Raw genomic sequence first — 17,312 nt, 5'->3', positions numbered from 1 at the left:
ATTTTAACTAATTATGGGGGGGTTCTTTTCAGTTTGAGGTTGATAAGCCTTTAATTAATCTAGTATGCTTAGGAAAAAAGAAAATCTTTAATGATTGGTAACTTCCAAAGAAAATAGGGGATTTTTGCCCTAAAGGTCCTGACAAGCTTTTTCTGTGTTCAATACATATATATAACTTCCAACAAAAATTGAAAAACTTTTTCAAGTAAAAACAAAGAAGGTTTGTTTGTGATTTACCAAGGCTACTTTAAGTTCCACAGCACATGAATAAAAAGCACAACAAACACCTTAATTTATTATGAGTCCTAGTTTGCTGGTCTTTGATTAAACCTCACCTTGTATTAATAATTCTCAGTGATACTGTACAACATATGCTACGGAAACCCCTGAGGCAGGCAAGGAAAACCAAGCCAAACACAGTGGAGAAGTCACTTACCTGTCTGAACTCTTCAAGATCTATTTTGTTTCCCACCAGTACCACAGGGATGTCATAGGTGTGCCGGACACGATAAATGAGCTCCTTGAACTCAGCAGCTTCTTGGAAGGATTGGCGGTCTGTGATGGAGTAGCAGATAATGAAGCCTTCTCCACCCCTCATGTATTGGTCCCTCATGGCTGTGAATTCTGCCTGCAGAATAGGCAGAAAACATATACTAATTTGGCAAACAAAATTATCCATCTGTAAATAACAAACTTGCTAAAAACCTCCACGATTCCCCATATAATTTCACACTGCTCGTTTTTTACTCTTTTGAAAGCTGCTTGCTGAAACTTGTGCATCCTTCTTGGTTCATCCACCACAATAAAAAGGATTTCTCTGAGGACTTTTTTTTTTTACCTTTTCCTATCAAGGGAACTCTATCCTTTAAGAATATGAACTTACTATACCAGTGTCTGTATACAGAAAATACTGCCTCATGTATTACCAGAACCTTCTGCAGTACTGCCAGTACAAAGAGATGATGTGCATTTGAATGAGTATTAACAGGTGCAATAGAAAAGCTATATTACTATCTAGGGATAATAATATCTAGGTACAAATTCCTTATTATACCCTCAATTCAAAAGCTCAGTAATATCAAAAAATATTCATTGTCTCTCACAGGCTTTGGAATAGTGCCTAGCAAAACAAGGGTAAAATCTGCAAAAAGTTCTGCTCTTTTGAAGGCTCTCAGAAATGCTAGGGGTTTCAGTTCAGTGTGGGATAGTGCCATTAAATGAGAATGAACAATTTCGAATAGTGAGAGAATTGGTCCAATTTTCTGCTCCTGCATTTTTCTCTTTTTATGTGTGTATTTATTGTCACAGCAACACTTCTGGTTACTGGTATGCTTTTTTCAGAAGTACTTAACAACTGCCACATTGTACAAAAATTGAGATTTAGTTTTCAAAAACTAGTCTCAGGAACTGTGGCTTGAGAATATGTTTTAAAGCCAGTTTCTTTCTCAAGTTTGTTTGCTTTTCTTGATCACAGCTCAGAATAACCCAATACCATGGCAACAGTCGGTCAGGATCAGAATCCTCCTGACAGAATCAGTTCTCCAGAGATATTAAGATGCAGGGAGGTCTGATAAAAAAAGAGTACACATATCAACATTGAACCATTTCTATGAGAAGCAGGATGCAATATCAAATCCTGTATTTTTTAGTCTATTGAGAATTTATGCTAGGATTTTTTAAACAGTTTAGGTTACATATATATATCCTCAGTCGTTGCTGAAAATTAAAGGGAAATGGATTGCTTATGTTCTTTTAAAAGTCTCAGCCTTAAATCTCTCTCAATAGTCATTCATGTTGATTGACAATGCTTCCTGTGAATAGACTTTCATGTTGACCATTATCATTTATTTATGATGTGTCTTTTACCCAAAGGCTTTATATATCATTGAAAATATTTCACCTGCTAGAGGAAAAAGTTCATCGAACTAAGCTTCAAAATGGCAGACTAATAGGCAATTTAAGGGTAGGATTCTGCTTTGGGACTTACTCAGAATTTCAAAATCTCTACATTATCATCCCTGGCATCCCAGGAGAGTTTATTAACCACCAAGCTAGAGCACAGAGTGGATCAAGTCATACTCTAGCCTACCCTTTTGAAATTGGATCTGCAAACAGTAGGGCAGTGGTGGGGAGAAACACTGCAGAGATCAAATAAAAAGTATTCCTACACTCTATGGTTTGGACAAGACACTGAATGGAGATGTGTCTCTGTTGCCAGGTCTTTCCTTGCCATCTATGTTAGACAGTCACTAGAATAATAGACAATGTAATACCAAAGAGTCTCCAAGTTAAGAGCAGGGAGTGTTAATGACAAAACCCAGTCATTGACTGCATTCCTTGTTCTCAGATTCCAGGCTTTTATGCCAGAACAAAGTCTCACAGCAGACCCCTGTCCCTCATGCCCCTGGTTTTCTCCTTGCATCAGTCACCCAGAACTGTTCTGCACCAGGAACTGAACTAGACTAGGATCTCTTCAAGCTTAGCAGACAATGGCAACCTTCTGTGAAGTTAACCTTGTGGATTAGACTCCTGAATTTTGTTGTCTGTGTAGCTGCAGTCAGCTACCTGAGCTCTTGTTATAACAAATGGTGAGCTATTCAATGCCATTAGTGGACTACAGATTGCTTCTGCTGATGAAAAAATAGTTATCTCTTTAGTTACCTAATTAATTATTTTCTTGTATCTATTATTTATTTTTAGAGCATTGGTAAAACAGAACAGAGACTCTAGTTAAAAGTGCATGTTTTCATATGGAACATAGAGCCCAGCCCAGATGACCTGCATTCCTGAATAAGAAATTTCATAAGTCAACCATTGTAGCACTGCATAACTGCTCTGCACAGACTTTTAAAGAGAATGAGCTCTGTTTAAGTGAGGTGATCCACCTTTAGGAAGTGCTCAGAACTTTGTACACTCCTTTATAGCCATTTATGGCAAACTGAGAAGGAATTAGGTCACAGGTCCCTGTTTAAGTTACTCACAGTAAGTGACGTTCTGCAGCGCGAACAGTACCAGGATCACTCCCCAGGGATGCTTAATGGCTTTCCTTGACTGACAGGAGACCCTGGGTTCCTGATTTTACACACTGAATCATTCCAAAGGGACAAAGTCCTCAGCTTTTAGAGACTGCCACTCTTGAGTCAGAATCATTTACCTACACGTTCCGGTTCATGTCGGGCATATTTAAGGCTTTAAGGATATGAATGAATTTACCTATGCAATTTTTTATTATAGCATATTATTGCTGTTGATATATTAGACTAAACAGACAAAATGCTTTAGTGCCATGTTTGCAGTGATCAATTTTCAGAGGCATTAAGTATTCTGTGCAAACTGGACTGGGGACATCCACTTGGCTTTCCGTTGTTAACTCAGCTAGTCATTTCCATTCCAATTTTTTGATGTTGACTTTTACTTCTCAGCTTTTTCCCCTTGGCATGATTGCACAGTACAGAGTCAAGGACTCCAAGGTCAAACCTAAATAAGCCTTTTATTTGATTTCAAAAGAAGTGGATTTTTTCTTTGTTCATGAGGAACCTCAACATAATAATACATAGCAAGAAAAAGACTAAATATAATTGTCAATAAACATAATATAACCCTTGCAACACTGTATGCATATTATATACAAGACAAAGGACTAACATGCAACTAAATGTTTTTGTTCATTTTTTATTTCAAGTCCTACTCTATATTTCACATTTTTTCCTGTTTCTTTACAACAAGAAAAACCAAAACTTAAGTTTGCCTGGATTTTGTGAATGTCCAGGGGTAGATAGAGAGAGATCCAAAGCTTTTGCAGACTTTTCAGTGGTTTTATTTTTATATTTTGTCTGGTTCTTTTATAAAATAAACAACAGTGTATCTGTGCAACTGACACATTAATATCTTCTTTAATTGTTTCCTGATGTACAAGGGACCTTTTAAAAATTATTCAGAAATAATACTGGGTATCAATTTCTACTCAGTAAGGGAAAAATATGAAACATTCCCAAGTCAGTAAATGCCAAAGGGAAGAGACAGAAGGAAATCACACCCCCTCAAAAGGAAATCAATTCTGAGAATTAAAGTGAAGATTTGTCATGCTTACAGCACTTTGCAGCTTGACATCAGTCTCTAATACTCTCTTGTGTATAATGACTAAGACTTAACTGAAAAGTGTGGTAAAAACTCTTCTGAAACAAAATCATTCTTCTTAGGAGATATGATACTTGAGAACAAGCGTCAAGCCTGGGTAGAAACAAAATAAAACTTTTCTAAAAGTTGAAAGAAGTCAACATAACTTTTTACTTTCCTTTTTCCATTGTAATTGATTGCAGCAAAAAACTGCTGCTAATCCTCATAGGACTGTATATGTCTACCTGTTGTTGAAGACTGTTGTCAAGTAAATCTCTCAATGGATAGGTTGCTCCTGAATAGATGTCACATTTGCCTTTCATCAGTTATCAGGCATCTCACATGATTTTTCAAAGGTATCAGAGTAGCCTCACAATAACACAGAGTAGCTCCCTCAACATGCTTGGATGTGTCTCATTGTGTTGTGCTGAACTGCACACACACACAACTTGACTCACTTCACCCTTGTTTCTCCCCCTCTACTCAGGGTGCTGTATCTCATTTAAACCTTCCTTGGAGGCACAAAGACCTGGGAGGTGTAAGAGTAGAGCTTGCCTCTCTGTCTGGACCAGAGAGAGTCTGAAGTGGGTTAGTACTTCTCATGTTCCTCATCACTGGATACTCACTCATTCCAGCAGCAGCCCTACATTTTTCCTGGTCTTCACGGAGTTGCCAGTGTACCTATAAGAAACCTATCTCATTGCCTTTTAACTTCTCAGAATGTTCAACTCCAGAAACAATTTGGCTTTCATAATCCGATTCATTCACAACCAAGAAATACTTCCATACCAATCCTTGGGAAACTGACCCTGTTTCAACATTTCATTTTTCTAAGTATGCTTTCTTTTTCTAGTAGCTTTTAATATAATAACTTAGTGAAGAGAAAACATCTAACCTCTCTTTTCTCTTCATCATCTTATCCTCTTTTACCCCATCTTTCATAATGAGCAAGAGAAATCTTTTCTCAAAGAGCAATATTGTTAATAAATTTTTAAATTCATACTGCTGTCATGGAAATATAAATAGAACTTGTATGTTGTTTGTTTTTTTTTTCATTAGAGACTTCTTTCCAAATAAGATCAGTATCTTAATGCCTCCAGAAGAGGAAACAAAGACATAGAGCAGCAAAGTCAGACTACACTTAGATACATAGATCTTTATGAAGACCTAGGTATGGTTTATGGGTTGCTATCAAACATAACAGCCTGGATCTCGTGTTCACCTCAGGACAATTCCACCTTGCTGACTGAAAGACTCTAGGAAAGTGTTTCACAAAGTTCCCCTAAGCCAAGCATGTTTCTTTACTGTTTCCTAAATATTTCCTCCTGGACAGTGCTGGAGAAAGATTGCTGGACTGGAAAAGGTTTTATTCAACTAGGAATACAAGTTGTTTGGAAGCAATGTCATCCACGTCACCATTTTACACCAGTAGAACCGTAAAGTGAAGCCAGTTCTCTCAGACCCCCGTGTTATGCATTGTTAATAGAGAACCTTGTCAACCCCTAAAGGATAAAAGAGGGAGAAGAGAAGAACCAAAAAGAAGAGACAAGACAATGAGCAGAGGGTCAGAATATCTATCCCTTCTTTTTCATTGTGTGGGGATGTGTTTGAGGAGTAAACATGATGCAATGCTCAGAAGTGCAGTGCCTCTCCACACTCCTCAGAAGTGTGGTGCCTAGAAATTTAGAGATGAGGCACCTCGGAAACAAAGGTGTCATGTTTTTCAAACTGCACACACATTCCACATATTTTGATGTCTGTTCTTTTTTTATGATCTTGGCTTGTATATCTGGAAGAGGTCAGAGTCTCCCCAGGGAGGCCAGCCTCACAGTTTGAAGAATGTCACTTTCTATATCTTCTTGTCTTATATTCTGCTTGACTTTAGAACCAGGAATCTGCTAACAGATGTTCTTAATCAAAACTGTCTCCCTGATTACCACAGGGGTCACTCTTATTATGAAGAGTGGGGTTTTTTTTTAACATTTATAGAGAACACTTGAGGGGTGGGATATGTTCCTGCAAACAGGCAAGATATTGTTCATCTACGACAACGAACAAACAAAGGTAAAATGAGCAGAAAGGACACAGGAAACTCAGTGGAGGGGGAAAAAAAATCTTCTGATAGAAGCAAAAGTAAAGGCAATAAAAGGAATACATGAAACTGCATTGTTCACTTGAAAAAAATCAGAATTTTTTATTTAAATAGGTTGAAAATTTCTTGACTCTCGGGAAAGTTTTTGGCAATATGGTCAATGACTAATTTTTAGTAGCAAATCTTTTTTAAAGCAAAAGTGCAGCCCTCCCATATCTATCTCAGTAAATTCTCTTACACAAACAAACATCACAGTTGACTTCACTGGGATTACATATCATCCACCTGGCACTGCTTGTCATAAAGTGTGCTTTTCTTTTACCACTTGAAATAGATTTAGCAAAGAAAAGTACACTGGTGAGAAGTGCTGTGATCATTATATGGTTTTCACAAATTTTTTAGTCTTTTTTGGGGGAGGGATAAAAGCAAGTAGTTTTTTAAAGTTTATTTGCAATATCAAGCAGCAACAGATCTGCATCAATTATGTTTCAAATAAGAAAACATCCAAAGAGGATGTTAGCTAGATAATATATTTTATAAACACTCTAATACCTGTACTAATCTTGATGCAGAAGATGGGCCTTGTTTTATCTGATTTCTACCCCTGAAGAGGTAGTCATCTATTCTACACTATAGAATTATAGATTTATTTAGTATTCAAGTCTCTCTGTCCCTCAGTAGAGAGGGATGGTTGGCTCCAGAGAGTAATTAAGATATGAGGAGTGACTTACTTTCATACATCTCCCACTACCTCAACAGAGACTAAGCACCAATCCCAGACTCTGAGATCCACAGTATCAGCCACAGCCTCTGCCCAGTCCTATCCTTCATGCATTTGGATGATAACTCTTGTCCTCCTCTTAATTCTAAACATTTCATTTGGCTTCTACAAGGCTGTTTTATTTCCAGTGGAGTTCAAAGGGTCAAGAGAATATAGCACCTAATGCCTACAACCAACAGAGGATTTTTCCCTTCACAGCACTCAGCAGTGGGAAATGCTGTCCCCCAGCATGGGTTAAGTAACACCAGGAGATAATAAAGATACACTTTTTTCCATCACAGAAGCCAAAGCTCCAAGCCTGCTGCCTTTGCTCTCAGGATTCCAGCCTGTACCAGCTACAGGTACCCAGCAATGACACAACAGAAAACAAGAGATCACAAAACAATATCAACATCAATTCACACTCTCTTCTTTTTTCTCTCCTATTTCCAGCCTTCCTTTGCAAACAGCCACAACAAAAGGAGTTACCTAGCAAAAGACAGTGAAAAATTTGCAGCAGGTGGTACTTCAGCCACCTGTGCCAGCCTAAACCATCTGCCACATCACTGCGAGGAAGGAAGAGAGCTGAGTAACAGCTCTGACACAGACCAAAGGAAATGCAGGGGCTCTGGCTTAAATATGGGAGACAGGGATTGATTCTCTCTGTGTTGAGTCTCTACACTGCTCTGGTTGTACATCAAATCTCTCTCTCATGACCCTTTTTGCCCGCTGTAGTAATGATCCAGGAGCAGTTCAAAATGGGATTAGTATAAATGAGAATTAGCCCATAAGCCTGAAGTGGAAGTGCATTATTATTACAATCAGTCTCTTGATTAATGATCAGTCAGTGTCTCACGCCTTATAATTACAGGAAAGAATCCTTGCTTCTGTTACAAAACAGCAATATCCCTTTCCTTCTGTGAATTTGTACCAGGGACAAACTGCACGTCACTGATGATGGGAACAGTATGAAGATAACAAAAAAGATGTAGTCTATGTTCTCAGCAGACTAATGGCTTCTTGAACCTAATCTGACAGCCTTCCAAGGCAATATTATGAACTCCACACTGTACAAAATCAGTAGCTTTTTCTTAACTCTGTGAATGAACATGTAAAAAGGTAAGACAGGCCCGGAAATTAATCTGTAATTTAGAGGACAATCAGCAACCCTCTGTTTAAACTAATTTATTTACTTGGAAAGGGAAATAAAAGAAGAAAGAGAATATTCATAACAGGTGATCTTTTCTGGAAGACACAGGTATTCACTTCTGTGACAAATAGCAGCATTCCTTTTTAGCTGCCTATTCCCAAGGGTTTCCAGGTCAGCTCACCTAGGTAGGCTGATTAACAGGGAGCACATCAGGGTCTTGCCTATGGGCAAGAAGGTGATCCAAGCTGAGTGAGTCAACTGAATGGATGGTTGACAACTTAAAAAACACAATTAGAAACACATCAAATATGAAATTCAAGCACAGATTACATCCCTAGTTTTCACAAAATTTTAGTTTCCATCTGACGCCCTTCCCCACGCTTATGTACTTCAGCATGAACCTGCTCACTCTAGAAACAGGTCTTCAGGCTCAGAGAAGAGATGGTATTACACTAGTCCTCAGTTAAGGATTCTTTCTGAAGTGTAATATACTTGTGAGGAAAGAGATGGATTCCTTCCCACTGGTTAATACATTTTCAAACTCCAGCTACAGGAGAGGCTTTATGAAAACTAAAGTCCTGAACATAAAGAACAAATTAATTAAAAATAAATATGGTAATTTCTTAATATAAATTACTGTATCAGGTTAATTCATGATGACACAAGTCTCGTCTTCATCCAAATGAGTCTGAGACTTCGAACTGATACGTCTAAACTATCACCCTTTCTGCAAGTCACAAATTTGTGAGGTGTAGTTTAGTTGTTGACTTTAAATCTGTATTAGAGACAATCTATTTTCATCACTACTGAAATCACGTTGTTTCCCACAAGTAGGCTTATAGATTCAGGTTCCCCTTCTCTTATCAGCTATGATACTGCTTCCCATCATATCTGGTACTGCTCACAGTCACAGACCCTGCAGGATTAAGTCTCATGAAAATCAGGTCTAGATGTTCCTTCCCATCCTGAACATTGATGGATGACTATTTCACTGCCCCTTTACTAACTGCAGAGCATTTTATATGCACTCACTATTCTGTTTTCGCATGTCTGCATCATGACTGGCTTATGCAGGAAGATTGAACTACACTAGCCTGACAGAAAAAAAAATAAGTAAAGATGAATTAATAAGGGAAACAAAAGACATATGAGAGCAACTTCCAATAAAATAACTCAAGATTGCAAAATATAGCATCATACAGTGACCCTTCTTTCTTACTGAGGAACTACTAAATAATCTGCACTGGCACTCAGACCCTCCCTTCTGATACAGCTTCTCTTCACTGAGATTCCCAGTGTTCCCACTCTAATTGCCCTCCTGCCTCCAGGTGATAATATATTTGCCAGTTTTCTGCAACTGTGCTTTTGTTAACTTTATTAATCCTACTCTTGCCAAGAGGGTTTGTCATACATAATAATGAAATACACAGTCTGTCACCTGGGAGATGATATCTACTTTTCATTCACCCCAAAATATGGATGGAATCATCATATCAATTCTCCCCAATGCCAGTGCAAACGCCTTGATGCTACACTCCCTAACTCAGAGAACTGTCTTTTTCTTTCATATTAATGCTAATAGTCTCTCTCTTAGGGATAAACACCTTAGTAATTTTCTCCTAAATGCAGGCACTGAAGCAATCTTCATCGTTAACTGCCTCTAAAACCCCCAAAAGCATTTGGTTTATCATGCACCACATAATACTTTTTCCCCCTTCTCATTGATATGCAAGAAAGGATAAAGCCAGTTTTCACTTTTTTTCACAAATGCATCATAAATGGTTAAAAGGAAAAAAAAATAACAGTTTGATAAGTACATTTTAGTAAACAGCAGAGATAGGGAAAAAAAAAAAAAGAGAGAAACAACCCACTAGTGAAGAGGTAATGACTGCAACTATGAGCAAGGGCTTGCCAGGGATTCAAACGTGCTCTTGTCAGCTTATGTGGGCATCACGGGCTTCCCACCTTTCCCAGAGAGGCCTGTACAGCCTTGCAGAAGTAAACCAGGAGACTGTGGAGTCAGACACCTCATTACTCTGACAAATGACTGCAAATGATATTCTGGCTTGCATATATATTCTCTCATGATGACTTCCGTAACAAGTGTGCTTACCTTAAAAATTCCACCACATTGGTATTTCCCTCCCTGCCCCCGCAGAGATATAATTTGAGCTAAGAATCTGAAAAGGGGGGGGAAGGAAGAAGAAAAAAACCTGCAGAGTGGCTATTTTAGACTTTTGTAGAATTTAATCAATAGTGCACACATTTCTGCAACTCAAATTTAGCTCAATGTTTAGATGAGGGATGCATTCCCTGGGGACTACATAAATCACCACCAAAATGAATGCGAAATACCTCTGTTATAGTTGCATGGATTTTGTATTGCTTACAATACTAACATCCAATGTAGCTCTGTGACATGAAAGGACCAAATTGTCCTGTCCCCGTGACCTCCAGCACAAAGGAGATCTCAATGTTCTTTTTTTCTTTCCATTTGTGCAAATATTTCTGGAGCAACTGGGATGGTCAGGCAGCATTATGTGGACAGTTATAGTCATTGGGCTGGCATCTATCTGTAGTCCTGGATCACTGCTCTCAGTGACATTCTAGGGACTTGTGGGAACAGAGACTATGCTGAGACATGGATGGTGTGTCACATCCACTGCGAGCAGTTCACAAAATGTCTAAGGTCCCTTCACCTGACATGCAGTTATCCAGCTTTAAGAGATTTCAATGGGACCAACTCTTCTCTGTCAAACTTTTTTAAGAATGTTAGCATCACTTCCTGAATTCAAAATACATTGAAGTTTTAATCCAGATCCATTATTATGATATCTTGGCCTTAAAGTAAATTAGGGATAGTTAAACTAAACCTAATTCACTTCTGGTGGGGGAGATGACACTTGTTTTCAGGTCCACAGCCTCTGTGCATGCCTATAAAACAGGGGTATATTTTCATTGCTCCAGGAAAAATGCTAAAAAGACAAAGGCAGAGCTCCAAAACTGTAAGTCATGAGGTACCTAAGTTAGATCAATAGATCCAGTCGAGAAAGAGAAGGCTCCAGGGAGACTTTAGAGCAGCTTCCAGCACCTAAAGTTGCTCCAAGAGAGCTGAAGAGGGACTTCAGACAAGGGCCTGGAGTGATAGGATAAGGAGGAATGGCTTTAAACTGACAGAAGGCAGGGTTAGATTGGATATTAGGAAGAAATTCTAGGCCCTGAGGGTGCAGAGGCCCTGGTATAGGTTGCCCAGATAAGCAGTGGCTGCCCCATCCCTGGAAGTGTCCAAGGCCAGGTTGGACAGGGCTTGGAGAAACCCAGTCTAGTGGAAGGTGTCCCTGCCCATGGCAGAGGGTTCAGTCACTTCCAAACCAAAGCATTCTATGATTCTGTGATCCTGAAAGATCACAGTCGCTTCTGAGATACGCCAAAAGACAAGTCCAGAGCTCATCTGCAAGTCCAAAAGAGCGCAGTCTGACTTCAGCTTACTTCCAGGTGTTACTCAGGTACCCCACTGATTTCTTACACCGGTGCAGTCAACGGAGTTACTGCTAAGCTTTTGAGGTTTTTTTTTTTTCTTTTTAAAAGAAAAGATTGTTCCCTGGCATGGTCCATATCACAATATCCTATGGTTCTGAAAACAACCTGGAACACCCATGGCAACAATTTACTCTCCTCATCCGTTGGGCACAAAATAAAAGAAGGCACAAAAACCTTTCAAGCGATGCAAGCTATGCAAGCTTTCTCCTATGGAAGTGAGAAAATATATATTCAAAATATAACATGTTGAGGGGAAAGAAAAATAAAAAAAAAAAAAAAAGAAAAAAACAGAAAATATTTCATATTTTCACTCTTTTATTCAATTCCCACTTTGCTCCTGAATTCTTTTTTGCAAATCTGGATAGATGCAATAACATTTCTCAGATTATAAAGGAGAGGTAACAAGAAATAGAGTTCAAGATGGTTCACTTTTTCTGTTTTGTTCGTGTTCTGGGTTTTGTTTTTGTGCTTGTTTTGGAGTTTTGGTTGTTAGTTTGGTTTTGTTTGGGTTTTTGTTTGTTTGTTTGTATTGGTTTTGTTCAGTTTGGTTTGGCTTGGTTTGGTTTGTTTGTTTGTTTTTTTTTTTGTAGTGGTGAATTTCACTTCCAGAGTTCTGGGGCAAAGATATTGAAACTTCAGCTACAAAGATGTCCTTTGTTTTTAGGTTTTTCCATTCCTCTCTTGGTACTGTGACATAAAAATGACATTTTTAGAAACTACTTGCAGCAGTTCTTCTGATGCAGTTTTGCAAGGTAAAGGTTTGATAACACCACACAACTTTTTGCTTCTATTCTCTTTGTCCGGAGACACCACCATTCAGTGTATTAGATAAAGAATTCAGCAGGTACAGAACAGCATAAAGGGCACTTTTTGAAAATTCCAGTTCTTTGGGACAACCTACATTTCCTGAGAAGCTTTAACATCCTGTTCTGAAAAAGATCCTTCTCTTGGTCACTTGGTCAGGTGAAAAGGCACCATTTGGTGCTGTAATAGGTGCTTGTATTCTCAGCATTCAAGCCAAATTTTTAGTCCTGGAAATACCTTCATGATGTCAGCTTCGTGAAAACTGATAGAGGGAAAAGACAGTCTTCTACCCACTGGAGTCCCTGGTTTGTGTACATCTGCTTGATAACAAGCAGTTTTTGATAGTAAACCTCTGTAAAACAGAATTCCTAGTGAGATTATCTAGGATAGTCGCATATACATAAAGAAATCAGGACACAGAGTATGTCCAGTGCCTGCTGGCTCATCAAAGTGCTTCAATGACATTCTACAGTGGAAAGGAAACATACAGAATAGTTTCTAATGCTGGAAGAAAAGGCAAATTTACATTATCACAATGTGATAATGTGGAGGACCTGGATAAAGTTTACTCATATGGGATGTGTTTATATAGGTGTTTTCCATACAATATACAGCAGAACAAAATAAACAAAAAAAAAATCCTCAAACCCCAAATAAATAAATAAAAAATAAAATTAAAGATAATGATAATAATAAAGAACCAAAACACAAAGAAAAAACCCAGAACAACCAAAAAAATCAGCAAGGAAATACTACATGGAAAAATTTGAAAAGAAGAAAAAAAGATTTTGCTATTTTTATCAAAATTTATAATAAAATATTTTCTGCTTTTAAATGTTTTCATTTTCTTAAAAAAATATAAATCAAGTAGCAACACCACTGTATATTTATCTGTTTTTTTAAGTTGTTAGTTAGACAAAGAACAGTGAGAGAGAAAACATTTCGAGAGAAAATATTTCAAGAAAAAAACAAAAAGAAGACTTTATTGAAAGAGAACAGGAAACACTGGAAAGTGTTCTTCCACCTGCAATATGGAACCTGCACCACTGACTTTCCTTAAGTGGAATGGTAGCAAGGGGCAGGAAATCAGTGCTGTCAGACTCAATCAATGCTGATGTTCACCCTAAATCCTTGCCCCTCACAACGTTATTGCATCTGTTACACAGAAAGATAAATGCAGACCTAGAAACACAAACGGATCAACCCTTTATTGCATCATGATTCACTCATTGCAGGGATAAGAAAGGAAACTGGGAATTTTGGCTGTTGCCAGTTGCCTGTTCCTTCTTCACTAATATACTCTTTTCTCTTTTTTTTTGGCAGCATATGCCTAGATCTTTTCCTACTGAAGAATATTTTACCCATAATTTGAAGGAAATTGGTGCCATGTCTGCAATTTCATCTGTGATTTATTGTAACAGTTTTGTTTTCTTTTTCACTCAGTATCTGTGCCTATTAAGTGTGTCTCCAAAATCTGTCCACTGCCAAATAAAATGACTGGGTCAAGGGAGAGATTTTAGTTCTTCCCAGAAAGCACAGAGCAATTTGTCTTGAGAATCCACATAATTTCCAATGCTAGGGTTTGACTTTCTAAGTTTGTCATCAACAACCTATGAAAAAAACAGCATACAAAGAAGATAAAACTGATGTTCTTCGCTTAATACAGTGTTAATGGTTGCTGCTTACTTCACTGCCCCTATGCTTTAAAAATAAAGTGGATTTCATTTACGCACTTCAGTACCTAGCAGAAAGTGCACTAAAATTATTTTCCCCTCATAAGAACACGCTGTAAAGGCCCATTAAGACATAATTACTACCAAAAAGGAATCTTACATTTCCTTGAGATAAGCTGTGGTAGTGTACTTTGATATTTGACTTCCATTGATTCGGGATTAGAGCAGCACGTTTAGATAATAAGCAGAAGGATCTTAGATAACAGCCTGAGTGAATCATCGGACCATAGTGTTTAGTCTGAGAAAGTGTGTTTATCTGAAGGGCTCTTGGGACTAATACGGTTCCTCTTCAAAGCTTGAAGCAGGGGGTAAGAATCATAGTCCTACAGGTTGGCAGGATAAACATGTCCTGTGATTTGCTAGCAATTTGAGAGATGGATTCCAGTATAGAGCACACTGTTGCTGTCAGGTTGAAAAGTGTCTGCCTGGAAATGAATTCACGCGCACACAGCCCCAGACAAAGGAAAATCTCCCTGAAATGGCATGCCATCACATTTTAAGGCCAATTTTTCAAGTCTCTGACTCACACCTGGGAAATATACTGGTGCACTAAGTTTATCATAAAAAGCCCACATTTTAGCAGACAAAAATTGGTGCAATAATCTCGAAATGTACTGTCTCACTGACAGGTACGGAAATCCTTATTCCTGTGGATTTGCCTGCTTTGTGTCTGAAAACAATTTTGCCTTTTTTAATAGAGTCACAGAGTCATCTCAGATTGGTTTTCAGTGAAGGGAACTCTGCTGCTTTTTTAGTGTTCGGCGTGAGGTTTGAACAGAGAGATTGGGTAATGTGTCATAGAGAGGAAAGCTGCGGCAGGAATAAAAGCTCCTGTGTCAGTCAACAGTTTTATAAATACAGCAGGAGAGATAACTGCTGTGTGTGCTCCATGAAAAGCATACTTCTGGGCTCCAGAAGTAGCAACATATTTTTAAGTTAAAGGAGAGGCTGATAAAACACAAACGAATGAACAGAAGGTTCCTACAACTCTGTGTGGAAGGTTTTTGTGCGCGGTTGGAGCAGCCGGGGGTTGTCGCTCTCTGAGAATAATTGTGAAGGGAACTGAATACAGAATAAAGAGCTTGAGGTCTGAATGTCCTTTCATTTGCACCTACAAGTTTCCTCGAAATCAAAGAGCTTATGTCAATTTGAATCGAATGTATGTAAAAGCAGATTAGTTTTCCGACACCTTGGATAAGAAAGGAGAAATCCCAGAACCACCTCCCCAAACACCACTTCCAAACTCAACAGACAGAAGCACATGGGTGAATTTCAAGGGAGAGTTCCTCAACAAATGTCTCATGGATATGGGTGAACAAGGAAGTTCAGGCCATCTTTATAGATAATCATTTGTGCTTCCTGGTTTCCACTAAGATTTTCCAATACACATCACATGCCACATTGTACATAGCCTTGAGAGTTTTGAGAGTTAAAAGCTAGCAAAATAAACTTCCTCAATTTTGTAAATGTGACCTCAATCTCACATTTACCCTCTGTTCAGTTTTATTTGCTTTTTTTGTTTGTTTGTTTTAGTTGAAATGTAAATGCAAAAAGAAAACTTTTTGTTTAAGGAGATTACTCCTATTTAAAGAGCCAAAGGCATCACCAATAGCTAACTAAAGGAATTACTGATAGCTTCTTCTACATTCACTATGCCATTGAAAAAGAAAAAACAACATCAATTTTTTGTTCATTTTGTTGCTGCACAACAGGTTTTTGGTAGGAATTGCTCAAGAAAGGTCTGTTTATGGCAATACAGCTAAGAGGAGCTACATCAGCAATACCTGCTCTTGAAACTCTCTGAGGTAAACATAACCTTATTCTGTCTGAAGTTGACTGTGGTGAGCAAAGACAGGCTACCCAGCTGGCAGGTGTAGAGGGTGGTGAAAGCAGGTGCAGTGAGTTCAGTGAAGCTTAACTACTTACACTGGCCCTTACATTCATTAACAAAATGCCTCTTGTTGTACCTTCAGCGGAAAAAAGGTATTGGAATAGCACAAAAGGACAAATGAAGATGCATAAAACATGGATCCAGAGTTTATGGAACATCAGTTTGCTTCCTGAGAGAAGCAGTTGGTTGCATTTATTACTGTTTATCTATATGCAAAAGAAGATAAAGATCAGTAACTAGATGAACCATACAAATAGTTTACTAATGTTCCTGTTTTTCACTTTGAATGTTTTTTAACTTCAGAAATTTGAGAACCATAAATGTATTCCTGAACCACCATCTGTGTTTTTAGTGCCTCAAACTGCATCTACCAATTAAAACACCAAAGATTTTTATCTAGTGTCAGGTATGAAATCTCATGTGGATTTTTAGCTCTAGATTGTTAATAACAAAGTATATGAATTATTATTAATTAATTTGGTCAGCGTTGAAGTCTTCAATTACCGTATAGGTACAGCAAGGAAAGGAGAAGATATTTGTTGAAACATATCCTCGAGCATAACAACAAAGTACATTAACTTCAGTTGGTTTCTCTATTGACTTCTTGTGTTTCCCAAATAGGGATGAGTTACAATTTTAGCTCCTTTATCTTCTGAAGTGATTAAAGTCATTATTCAAAGCTAATGATGAAGTATTTATGACTGCGAGGGCACCCAGAGAGATGAGATTTCCATTACATGATTTAGAAGCTGTAACACCAGCTCTAATTTAACACAAAACTTAGGTAAAAAAACTCAGCAAGGCAGCATCAGAGCACACACCATCGACAGCATAAGTGGGTGTCTTGGAGTCACCAAAGTCAGAGCAGAAATTCAGGGTGAGCTTCAGTGAGAGCAACATTAAGTCCTCTGTGAAGAAAGAGGCTATTTCAGCTGTTGACTTCAATGGGAGTTGGATTAGGTCTTGATTTATTCTGGAGCTGTGTAGTAGAGAGGCAACAAATCCAAAGACATCTGCAAAGACAAGCAGCTAAATCCAGGGCACTTAGAATGGACAGTTCCTGAAAAATAGCAGGGAAGGAAAGTGGGAAGGGCTTCCTAACACAGTGACACTGGGACGTTGTTTCAGTGATGAAAGTTGCCACTGGAACAACAGGGAAATTTAAAACAGAGATTTTCTCATATCAGTTCAGCTCAGTGGAATCAATCCAACTGAAGTAGAATAGC

The 17,312-nt window shown here is 38.3% G+C and overlaps 1 protein-coding gene across 2 annotated transcripts in view; it reads right to left on the bottom strand.

Annotated features, from left to right (window-relative positions):
- The window catches only part of RIT2 (Ras like without CAAX 2), a 172,572-nt gene that overhangs the window by 88,033 nt on the left and 67,227 nt on the right, over positions 1–17,312 (bottom strand). For both annotated transcript variants that reach the window (XM_008928628.3, XM_025895774.1), the window contains exon 4: positions 437–628. In XM_008928628.3, the coding sequence (XP_008926876.1) occupies positions 437–628 (192 nt within the window). The remainder of the gene's footprint in view (positions 1–436; positions 629–17,312) is intronic.

This window comes from Manacus vitellinus, unplaced genomic scaffold (assembly GCF_001715985.3).
Source record: "Manacus vitellinus isolate BGI_N305 unplaced genomic scaffold, ASM171598v3 scaffold_42_pilon, whole genome shotgun sequence".
NCBI lineage: Eukaryota > Metazoa > Chordata > Aves > Passeriformes > Pipridae > Manacus > Manacus vitellinus.
Note: the sequence above shows the minus strand (reverse complement) of the source record. Positions and strands in the feature narration are given on the sequence as shown.